At 33.2% G+C, this 12,511-nt stretch overlaps 1 protein-coding gene across 4 annotated transcripts in view; it reads right to left on the reverse strand.

Moving 5' to 3' along the window:
* The window catches only part of LOC107870746 (proline-rich receptor-like protein kinase PERK9), a 28,626-nt gene extending 26,053 nt beyond the window's left edge, over positions 1 to 2,573 (reverse strand). For 2 of the 4 annotated variants that reach the window (XM_016717370.2, XM_016717367.2), the window contains exons 1-3: positions 2,187 to 2,573; positions 587 to 2,043; positions 42 to 449 (exon numbers count right to left, since the gene is read on the reverse strand). In XM_016717370.2, coding sequence (XP_016572856.2) covers positions 42 to 449; positions 587 to 1,520 — 1,342 coding nt within the window. In that variant the 5' untranslated portion in view covers positions 1,521 to 2,043; positions 2,187 to 2,573. Of the gene's footprint in view, positions 1 to 41; positions 450 to 586; positions 2,053 to 2,186 lie in introns of all 4 variants that reach the window. The other 2 variants (XM_016717369.2, XM_016717368.2) reach the window with 2 other exon arrangements.
* Between the last annotated feature and the right edge of the window lie 9,938 nt (positions 2,574 to 12,511).

Raw genomic sequence — 12,511 nt, forward strand, 5'->3', positions numbered from 1 at the left:
ATAACAAATGAAATAATTAAATCTACAGATGTTACATTTACCGTGAAGATGAAAGTAGAGGGTATTATTGGAGACATAGTCATAAACGAGGAGCCGCTTGTTCTCTGAAATGCAATAACCTACAAGTGAAACCAAATGACGGTGGTGTATCCGGCTAATGATTTCAACTTCAGCTCTGAATTCCCGCTCCCCCTGGCTCCCACCAATATTTAGCTGCTTTACCGCAACATATCTTCCATCCGCTAAATAGCCTTTGTATACACAACCAAATCCACCCTTCCCTAATTCGTTTTTCGCTGAAAAATCATTAGTGGCCTCAACTAGTTCTTGATAAGAAAACCATGTCTTTGCACTGTTGAATCCGCCAGGGTCACCTGGAGAATTGAGGAAATTGGAGCTAGTTCCGTTTCTATCAGATGTTGATTCTGCGACCTTCAATAAAGCAGCCTCTGCACACAACTTTCACATCTTCTCAGATTTCACTTGAAAGGTCTCAACTACAAATATTACATTGATTTTTTTTGCAAGTATCTTGAGTGCTGAATAACAAACTAGAAGGAGTGACTTATAGTTTCTTAAAATTTACCTGATTTTGGAGAGGAGCCTGCAGAGATCAGCTTGACATTACCACTACCTTGGCCAGAATTCTTCTTCTTTTTCTTCCATATGAGCCATCCAGCTGCTCCAATGATACCAACCCATAGAAGAACAATTACAATGCCAATGGAAACTGTCCCTGCAGTAACATTGCTGTTGCCACCAGACGACTTTGGATTTTCTGCTGAATGGTTTCCAGAACTATATTTACTAGCATCAGCGTCAGGAACTGGAGATGAAGGAGGAGTAAGAGAAGGTTTTGCACCATTAAATGATGGAGGTGGTGGTGACCATTGTATTACAGGTGCTGGTGTTGATGAGTTCGAAGGGAAATCAGAAGATGGTGAGTTACTGGGAGATGATGCAGCTGGTAAAGGTGGCAAATCTTTAGGAGGGACTGAGGCTGGGGAAGGAGGCGAATTTTCTGATGGATTAGATGCGGGGGATGGAGGTGAACCTCCATCTGCAGGTGAGTTGGAAGAAGGTGGTGAAGGTGGTGAAGATGATGACCCTTTTTGAGGTTTAGGAGATTGTGGGGGAGATGAATTTGCAGGTGATTGTTGCACTGGAGGAGATTCTGGATTCTGTATTGTTGGCGGAGGTGACAATGCAGGAGGAGGTGATGATGGTGGTGGAGCTGAACTGGTAGGAGGAGAAGGAGTTGGTACAGCTGGAGGTGAGGCCGGTGGAGGACTAGAAGCTGCAGGTGGAGATAAGGCCAGTGGCGGACTAGAAGATGCAGGTGGAGGTGAACTAGGAGGTAGACTAGACGGTGAAGGTGGCGGTGTACTAGGAGGTGGACTAGAAGATGGAGGTGGTTGTGAGACATCAGGTGTGCTAGAAGGTGTAGGTGGAGGACTAGAGGTTGGATGTGAGACATTGGTTGGAGGAGCAGATTCTTTATGAGGTGGTGAAGAATCCATTGGAGGTAGTGATACTGGTGGTGTGGCTAGGACGAACTATGTTACATTTGCTGGAAAAGGCCAGAGAAGATGTTGCATTTGTTGGAGGGGATTTTGTCACAGATAGTGGAATTTCAAATTCTATAACTTGGAGGTGGAGGATAAAAGTTTTAACATCTCACCACCACCAAAGCTAGCTAGATTTACAATGTTTCTTATACAATTTAAATATTTGCAAACATCAAGGAAATTATTTCATAAAACTAGGATACCTAATATGCTGTAAATTGCATCCTTCTATACATCCAAACTTGGCAACCAATTCACTAATAGTATACAGACACCAATTGCAATCCACTCCCAAGTTAAACAACAAAATCTTGAAGCTTTCCCTGAGTCAGTCAGAACCATATCCGATTATAGAAAATGCACGAGTTTTTAGGCGAAATCAAAATGCTGTCCAGGACACAAAGTGTCAGGTAAAAGCAGAATGAAGCAGACAACTTCTCCTTTAGCTAATTCATAAGAACAATCCCTCCACACACTGCACAACCTTATCAGAGTAAGACAAAAAGAAATATATCTCTAAAGAAGGCAACCAACATAGAATCATTTGAACATCCAGACACCAAATCAAGAAAATGATAAAGAAATTCAACCTACTCCAAAAAAAAAAAAAGGCATTACCTATTTTTCTGAGGCCGCATGCATGATCAGAAACAGGAGAATTGCAAATTTGCTGAGCAATTTCCCATGTACAAAATCAAAAAAAGAAGCATAATTTGTAACAAGAAGGATAATTGGGACTCTGAATCCCTAACAAGAACGTCAAAACTATTTTTGAATATGTGTGTATTTCCCTTATATATATACAAGAAGAATTATTTGTTTATTTACAATAATGTTGTATTCATTATGATTATGATCATAGGTCTATGAAGATTGATGAATTAGGCATATTTCGTTTCAATGTCACAAACAATGAGATTGGCCGTTGGTTGCGCAATGTTGCTGCCAATGCAAGAAATTACAAGGAGAAATTTGGCTGATAAGCTCTTTCGGTTCTCAATTTGCAAAATGACCTCTTTATCTTTTAATCATTTAAAAATAAAATAAAAAATAATTTAATTGAAAAATAGATCATAATAATATATTAAAAATTATGAAACTTATTTGAAGATAAATACTTCCTCCGTTTCGAAATAAGTGAATTGTTAGAGTACTTATTAGTATTTCAAAATAAGTGAATCATTGAATTTTTTTTCAAATTTACCCTTATTTGATAACCAATTAACTTTTGAAAAGATATTACAAGATCAGTTTTTTCTTTTTTTTGAGGTAAAAATGAAAAGTTATGTTAAATTTATGTCTTTAATGCTTTTTCCTTAATCTACATGTCAAAATCCAACAATTCATTTATTATAAAACTGAAGAAGTATAAAAGATAAAAATCTTCCATCCTTCTCTTCTAGTTTCAAATTCTTGACGGGTCTCATTCTTTTCTTTTCCTCTTCTCATTTTTTCCCTCTTTTCTTCTCCTCTTCTCGTATTTTCCCTCATCAGATAAAAGTTAAATTTTCTCACCTTTCAGGTTTCGTTCTCTCTCTTTTCTCTTTTTTCTTGCTAAAAACTTATTATTTCTTCAATGTTCTTTTTTTCTAAAGTAGAATTCATTCTTGTATTTTTTTTTAAATAGATTTTACTTGATTTTTGTGAAGAACTAGTGAGAATAGTCAATGCTAAAGATGTTGATTACGAGCTCGAGAAAATCAGGTGAACCTTATTTATTTTAAAATTTTGCAACTTAAATATTGAAACTTGATAAGTGAGATAAAAGAATCAAAGATAATAATTTTGAGTTTTTTTTTTCATTAATTTGATATGAACTTTGTTTATATTATCTTTAGTAACACATCTGATGAAGGGGGTGAGTCATTTGAAGCATTTAGCGACGGAAATGAGCCTGCTGAGGAGAATGATATCTTTGTGATACCTGAATGTGAAACCTCGATAGATTTCTTCCAATATTATTTGTACAACGACTTAGATGACGAGAACCACTTTAATGCACTTGTGTCCATTTTATCAAAGTGGCGTATTGTAGAAAATATACAAATGTTGAAAAGGAAGGAAGCAATATAGCTAAGAAAGTTGTTGGTTCTAAATTTGTGGAAGAAGCTACTACAAGAGTGAAACGAGCTAGAAAAACTAACCCAAAATATAATTTTCCTTATGCAATGGAGGTTGGACAAAAGAAAGTAAGGGAGACTCTAAAAAATATGAAGATTTATACAAGAAAAAGAAAGATTGATGTTGATAGTTTGTAATTTTGTTAAGATGTCTTTTATATTTGTCAGACAAACTATAGATTGATCAGATTAGTTAACAATCTGTTGGATAGATACTTAATCCATCTATTAAGAGAGATGCGTCGTCTTTGCATATGTTCATAAGTTCTTGATTTTCTTGATTATAAGTTCAAGATACTCTTTCATGCATTATATTATTATTTTATTTAAAAAAAATTGAATGTACCTTATATTTTCATTCTTATAATCGCTCATAAGTCTATAATCTGTCGAATAGATATGTAATCTATCTATTAGGAGAGATGTGTCGTCTTTGCATATGGTCATCAATTCTTGATTTTCTTACTTATAAGTCCAACATAATCTTTCATATATTATATTTTTGTTTTAGTTTTGAAAAAAAAATGAATGTACCTCATATTTTTCTTTCGTATAATTGCCCACAAGTCTATCATCTGTCAGATAGATACGTAATTTGTTTATTAGTAGAGTTGCTCATCTTCACATATGGCCATGACTTATTGATTTTCTTACTTATAAGTTCAAAATACTCTTTAATGTATCACATTGTTGCTTTAGTTTTGAAAAAAATGAATGTACCTTATATTTTCTTTCGTATAATCGCCCACAAGTCTATAATCTGCCAGATAGATATATAGTATGTCTGTCAGGAAAGATGTGTTGTCTTTACATATGGTCATGAATTCTTGATTTTCTTGCTTATAAGTTCAAAATACTCTTTAATGTATCATATTGTTGCTTTAGTTTTGAAAAAAATGAATGTACCTCATATTTTCTTTAGTATAATCGCCCACAAATCTATAATCTATCAGATAGATACATAATCTGTCTCTTAGGAGAGATGTGTCTTCTTTGCATATGGTCATGAATTCTTGATTTTCTTATAAGTCTAAAATACTCTTTAATGTATCACATCGTTGCTTTATTTTTGAAAAAAAGTGAATGTACCTCATATTGTCTTTCGTATAGTCACCCACAAGTCTATAATCTGTCGGATAGATACATAATCTGTCTGTTAGGAAAGATGCATCGTCTTTGCATATGGTCATGAATTATTTATTTTCTTGCTTATAAGTCCAAAATACTCTTTAATATATCATATTGTTTCTTTAATTTTGAAAAAAGTAAATGTACCTCACAGTTTTCTTTTGTATAATCGCCCATAAATCTATGATCAGTCTACTGGGAGAGATGTGTTGTCTTTGCATATGATCATGAATTCTTGATTTTCTTATAAGTTCAAGATACTTTTTAATATATTATATTATTGCTTTAGTTTTGAAAAAAATGAATGTATATATTTCTTTTCGTATAATCGCCCACAAGTCTAGAATCGGTTAGATAGATACGTAATATGTCTATTAGGAGAGATGCATATCGTCTTTGCATATGATCATGAATTTTTTATTTTCTTGATTATTAGTCCAAAATACTCTTTAATATATCACATTGTTGCTTTAGTTTTGAAAAAAATGAATGTACCTCATATTTTCTGTCGTATAATCACCCACAAGTCTATAATCTGTCGGATAGATATAGAATTTGTCGGTTAGGTAAGATGTATCGCCTTTGTATATGGTCATGAATTCTTGATTTTCTTGCTTATAAGTCAAAAATACTCTTTAATATATCATATTATTGCTTTAGTTTTGGAAAAAGTGAATGTACCTCATATTTTTCTTTCGTATAATCATTCACAAATCTATGATCAATCTGTGAGGAGAGATGCGTAGTTTTTGCACATGGTCATGAATTTTTGATTTTCTTGCATATAAGTTTAAGATACTCTTTAATATATCCTATTGTTTCTTTAGTTTTGAAAAAAGTGAATGTACCTCATATTTTTCTTTCGTATATTCGCCGATAAATCTATGATATTCAAATAGATATATAATTTGTCTGTTAGGAGAGCTTCATTGTCTTTACATATAGCCATGAATTCTTAATTTTTTTTGCTTATAAGTTCAAAATATTTTTTAATATATTATATTATTAATTTAATTTTGATAAACGTGAATATATCTCATATTTCCTTTCATATAATTGCCCAAAAGTCTATACTCTGTAGGATAGATACATAATTTGTCTGTTAGGAGAGATACATTATCTTTGCATATGGTCATGAATTCTTGATTATAAGTCCAAAATTCTTTTTAATATATTATATTATTTCTTTAATTTTGAAAAAAGTGGTTGTACCTTATATTTTCTTTAATATAATCTTCCACAAATCTATGATCTATCGGACAAATACGTAATCTATCTATTAGGAGAGGTGGTATGAATCGTACAATTTAAAATGAATAATATAATTTACAAAAAATCATCCTCTTTTCAAATATTTTTCTATCGAGGAACTCTTACAATCGACCTACCACCTTCACCATTTATACCATTCAAATAATTTGGACATCTTCATTGTTCATTATCTCAATAGGCGGTGTTTTGTCCCTCGAAAAAGTTCCTACATTAGTCATATACTTGACACAAATAAGGTCATGTCCGCAACTCAGTTAACCTCTTCTAATGATTGTTTTCATGAACTTATCAAATGTAACATCACCACTAACAAGCATTGTTCTAACCGTGTCATCCTTAGAATTTCATCTCTAAAATTTTTTATCTTCTACCCACTTTAAAAAATAATCAACAAGTAAGACAACTCTTCTTATGATTTTGTACCTACAATAAATAATTTAACATTATTTAAAATTAGTAAAATGAAGCATTATTGTAAATAAGGAAATCAAAATAAAAATGATAAATAATTAATCTGTTGGACTAATTACCACAATCAATCTGTTATAGACGGATATAATATCTGTCGGACCGATTATTGATCTGTCCATCACAAATCAGCTTTTATTTACATAGAATTCTAAATATATAGAGAAATTGTTAGTATACTTTCAATTTGAGGTCTTGATATTAGCACACAAGCCCTAGCTAATGCTACTTCGAAATAGACCTTAATTTGATTTAACTTGATTGTAGCTTTTCTCTCCTTCAAAATTTTAAAAAACTTATTGAATTTACCAAAATGAGAAGAGTTAAAGGATCTTAATAACTCCAACACATTATGTGCATAGAGAATGGATTAAGAGTGGAAGAAGAGGAGGAGGAGGAACTCCCGCGAAGAAAGATTTTTTGATTTGTGGACTAATTTATAATTATTAAAACTTGTAAAAGAATTTAAATCACAAAAGAATTTAATTATTCATAAAATGGGTCATTTTCCTAAATAAAAAAACTTATGGTCCATTTAATTACAAAATAGATTTAAAGGGTTTATTTAACAAAGAGTCTCCAATTATAAGGACTAATTTCTTCTTTTTTTTTTCCCCACCTCATACCAATAATATTCTTTTTTATTTAGTAAATTCTAATGTATTTTTTGACTGAAATATGTTTATCAAAAAAAAAAATAATTTCATTAATTTAATATTTTATTTTAGGAATAATACATGAGTATATTCTTTTATAGCCTTAGTGGAGAATAACATGTGCGAAGTAAGGTTGAGATGATTCGAATATGTGAGGAGTAGATGTATGTATGCTCTGATGTGAATGTGTAGGAGATTGACTATAAATAGTTTAAGGATAGTTAGAGGTAGGTCAAATAAGTACTGAGAGTTTTGATTAGATACAATATGATACAATTTCAACTTATGTAGGATATGACCTTAGACGCGAGACTATTGAACATTATCCCTCGTTTTTTATACTAGTACATAACTAAAAACTGTCAAACAAATTAAGGTCAAAATATTTGAAATGCGTTGATTTTTGTAATCAAAATTGACATCAAAATTAGGATCGTCGCTTTTAGCAATCTGACGGACAGCGTCGGTTAAAATCGATGTACGTCTATCAATTTCTTTTAGTTCCATTAGATTGATTTTATAATTATTTTTCTGACGTAAAAAAATGACAGACAAAGACGATTGCTTGATAAATTTTATATTTTTAACAAACCCAAGAAACTGACAGACATGTCAGTTTTCTAGTTATTGCATTAGTTATTTTCCAGACAATCAGCGGACTAGTTGATCTAGTTCGTCGGATTTTGAAAAAACGAGATGCAAAAACCTATAATATTTTCATCCTATACATGTCAAATTAAAATTATTTCAGCATCAGCTATATTCCACCACTAATTGCTATCAAATCAATTCTAAATCAATTACAGTGTTAACGACATACTTATTATTGATTAAGAGCATAAAATTCAATATAAAATTAAAATCTCCCAAAATGATCTAAAAATTCTTCAGAATTTATTTTAAAAAAAAAAAAACACTCCACACACACACACACACACACACACACACATATATATATTCAATAATGTTCAACAACAAGAATCCTAATGCCAAAGGGTTAGTGCCACATACTCCCTATCAATACTAGAACTCTTTTCATCAACTGAGAAGAGAGGCGAATGGGACACACCACGTCAACAATTTCAATAAGGTTATTCACTTATGCCTTGAGTGGCTCGACAATACTGCACATGTTTCTATTTTGAACAATCTCTCTTGTCTCGACATATACCAAAGTTAGGAACTTTCCATTAGTTATGTAAGTTGTTCAATCTACTACAACATAGTAGTGATTTAAACACCATCAACTATCACGGTCTGATGTGAAGTGTCAGCACCATCCATTTCTTACCTATTGAGTTCCTAGAGCCTAGACAGTAGACTCTCCACTTTTGTCCCCCTTCTCTCATATATCAGATAAAATTAGGATTACAACATATGATAGATGTTGAGTTGGTAGGGCTTGTTGAGTCTGAATATAATCATAATCAGACAAAAATAACTGATGATCACTCTGCATATGTAAGAACAAAATTTAACATATACATATTGGAGACATATAAGTATTTTGTATCTAAAATTTTTAAACTTACATAGGCTTGTTTGGCTCAATTCATTCATCCAAATGTGACTCATTTTCTTTATTTTAATGTATATTTCCTAAAAGTGATTTTCCTGAGTCGGCATACATCCTAATTTTTTGGTCTGCAAACAAAATATAACTAAACTTAATAAAGCAAAATTTAATCAACTTTATATAAATATGTAAATTATAAGGGTAATGTTATTACTTACCAATTCTCTAGATATCATACCTTGACTCTTTCACCCCTAGTGTGCAAGGAATCATCTTTTTCTTCTCTCCTGGTCTTCTTTATTTGTTCAAACTTAGCTTGAAATTTAAGCGTCCTCCAATAAGCCTAAAGTTCCTCATAAAGATGACGTAGAAGCGAAACATACTTCTTTTTCATTTTTCAGGCAACCCTAAAATAGTTGGACATTCTGGAACTAACCTTCATGTCAAAAATCATAGAATGATCTTATTGTACTTTGAATATGAAATATACAATGTCTGTAAATTAAGTTTCTAGCATTAGATGATATACTATGAAAAGTTGATACAAACCTTTACTAAGCAATGACTAAATTTTATACCTTAAATTCTTCAATCATCATCGGTCATATCTTACGTGGAATCCAAAGGGATAACCATGTTGATAAAGCCTCCTAATGTTCTCCTTTAGAGTAGGCCCACTCTCTTTTTGCTATATTGAACCTGCACAATAAATACAATAGACATATCAAGTAACAAATAATTAATTAAGAAAAATAAAAAATAAATTTAATTTAATTTACAAAATAAACTTATCCATCTCCATTAGGTTTGATCATTACTCTATCAAGATCGTCTAGATCTCCATATGCTAGATTGGCTCCTTCATGTGCCCGTGCAGTATCTGGTACAGGTGTGTGTGATGGTGCAAGTAATAGTGATGGAAGTGTATAACACTGAGTGAAGGGCAGAGTGAATTTTCTATGTGTCAGACTTAAAACTGTTATCTCTAAGTTGCCAGCTGGAGAGGTAAAGATGAACAACGTGGAGATGGAGTGCCTGACGATGTGGATGTCGGGTTGTATGGTAGATGCATCGCTGCTAGAGACATAAATGTGTGAGAAATAGGGAATGCAGGCAGTCAAGGTGTAGGAGAAGAGTACATTCAAGGGGTTCTGCCATGAAATGTACGGGATGCGCAGTTCCATTGAGGACATAAGACATTGGTGGAGAAGACTACATTTGTGGAGAAGATAAAATGCCACCTAATGCATTACTAGAATCTATAGGTCTCCTAGCTACTTTTCTACTATTCTTACTTGATTTTCTAATCTTACTATGACGACCTAGATCACCATCGCTTGATGACATATGCATACAAGTTTACATTAATATATATAAGGAATTCATAAGTATTAAATAAAATTATTTAAAGAAAATAAACCACATTGTAGTCGTAATTTGACAAGCGCAATACACACTGTATATTATGTGATTTGCTAGTCCAATAAAGTATAGTATATAGATCATCTTTAAATGGATTCTGTCACGACCCAAATCAGGGCCTGACGGTGACGGGCATCTCAAGTCCACTGTGGACCGAAGACCACCCCCTTTGCCTAATCACAAAGAACACAATACACTAACAGTGACTGAATTCTGAACATATAACAAGATAGAATAATCAGAACTCAAGAAGTATAAAATGCAACCACAATCAATACCCAATCCGCAGCAATCCACAAAACCTCTATGACAAAACTAAATCAAACTAATGTCAGTACATGCCCCCAATGATAGACAAAATAAGTTCAAGAAAAATCTAAGATAAAAGATAAACCACAAAACAATAGACATCGAAAGAGGGAGGCTCACTACTTCAAGCTAACTACTGACAATCTGAAAATCCTATCACTGTGCAGGAAAGAAAGAAGTATCTTTAGTTCCTGCATTGCATGGGGATACAACGTCCAAAGACGGTTAGTGGGTTGAGCGCTAGCATATAACTCAGGAATAAGTATAAAGTAATGACAATTCAAAATCTAGTTCAACTCAATGTAAATGTTCATATACATGCATGCAAATATATATATATATATATATATGTAAACATATATATATATACATATATATATATATATAGAGAGAGAGAGATAGAACCTTAAAACATTAGTCTAGACTGTGTAGCTCAGCCGTCATAAAAAGGCACCCTCGGGCTATATGGGTTCAACTTTCCCCTAGCGGAAAGGGCCCAGTGCATGTAGCCGCACGAATCAGAGAATAATCATATGTACAAATGTATCATAAGGGGCTCGAACTCTCGATCATATATCAAAGGTGACTTAAGCACCTAGTCATTTAACATGGGGGACTCAAACCACCCAATCATTTAATAAGGGGGACTCGAACCACTCAGTCATTTAGACCACCCGCGCCAACATACACGATTTCCAGTATTAGTCCCTTGGTACCTCTACTTCCATGGCCCAGCTACACAACCCTCTTTTAATCCCAACTAAAACACTTTTCACACATTCCCATTCATTGAACCAATTCATTCATTAAGGCATACACTATTGGTATCATCATACCAACTACACTTGCAAGGTAACATCATTATGCCAATAAAATTCCATTCACTTGGGGAAAACAACTCCCTTTGTTCATTAATACAAGATGGGGGAAAACATTGACCCTTCTGTTCATTAAATCAAACCATCATGTTTCAATAACCTCTTTATAACATGCAATTGCTCCAAAAGTAGTTCAATGCAATTATACTCATACTCAAAACCAATTTCACAATATTGGGTTGGGGTTATTACCAATTCAATTGTCAATATTCATAAAATAAGGGAAACTCATAATCCCCTAGTTTATTCACCATGCCCATGCACCCTACAAGTTTAAAACCATAAATAAGCATGAACAATCATATGTAAACCATGAGAAGCATTATTCATAGAACAAACATTTAAAACCCTCAACCCATGTTTCAAAATCAACATCAAAACCACTTGAATAACACCTTAAAACATATGCTTTAACAAAAAAATATTTGGGGAAGAGTAATATGCCCGAAAGTACAGAGAATTATGGAGAGAAATCAATCCTTGAGCCCTTAGATGCCAATTGCTTGAAAACCCTAGTGTTTTTGCTTGAAAGAATTTGAGAGAGTTTAAGAAGTTATTTTGATTTGTTTTGGAGTTCTAATGATACCCTAAAGGAGTTTTAAGTCACGGGTCGCTATTAGGGAAGAGGGGAAATGTCCAAAGTTCCCTCAAAAAGATTGAAAAACTATTGCCCAGTCGTTACAGGTGATTTTACGACTCGTAGGGTCACCCTATGACTTGTGACATTTAGTGTAGGTTGGACAATATCCATAGGCACCAATATTGGTCTGACTATGATTCGTGCCCTATTAATCATATTCAGACCTTACGATTCTTGAGGTCAAATCATAGATAAGACAGAAACATTGGTCACCTTTACTGGTTTGGCTACGAGATTTACTAAATGACTCGTAATGAGTCTTGACGACTCACTAGGTGCCAATCCTGACCAACACAAAGACTTAACACACTGGTCGGGATACGATTAGGGTTCTACGATCCATAATGACTCCCTAAGACTCATAGAGAGAGTCGTAGTTTGGGTAATGATTGTAAAATCTCAAGAATTCCGAGGCATCTGGGGTGTTATATTCTCCCCCCATTAGGATCATTCATCCCTGAATAATGAGACAAGGCATCCATTAGCACAATTTTAACATGGAACACAACCACACTTACCTTTAACAAAGACAAA

Source organism: Capsicum annuum, chromosome 5, assembly GCF_002878395.1.
Source record: "Capsicum annuum cultivar UCD-10X-F1 chromosome 5, UCD10Xv1.1, whole genome shotgun sequence".
Lineage (NCBI taxonomy): Eukaryota > Viridiplantae > Streptophyta > Magnoliopsida > Solanales > Solanaceae > Capsicum > Capsicum annuum.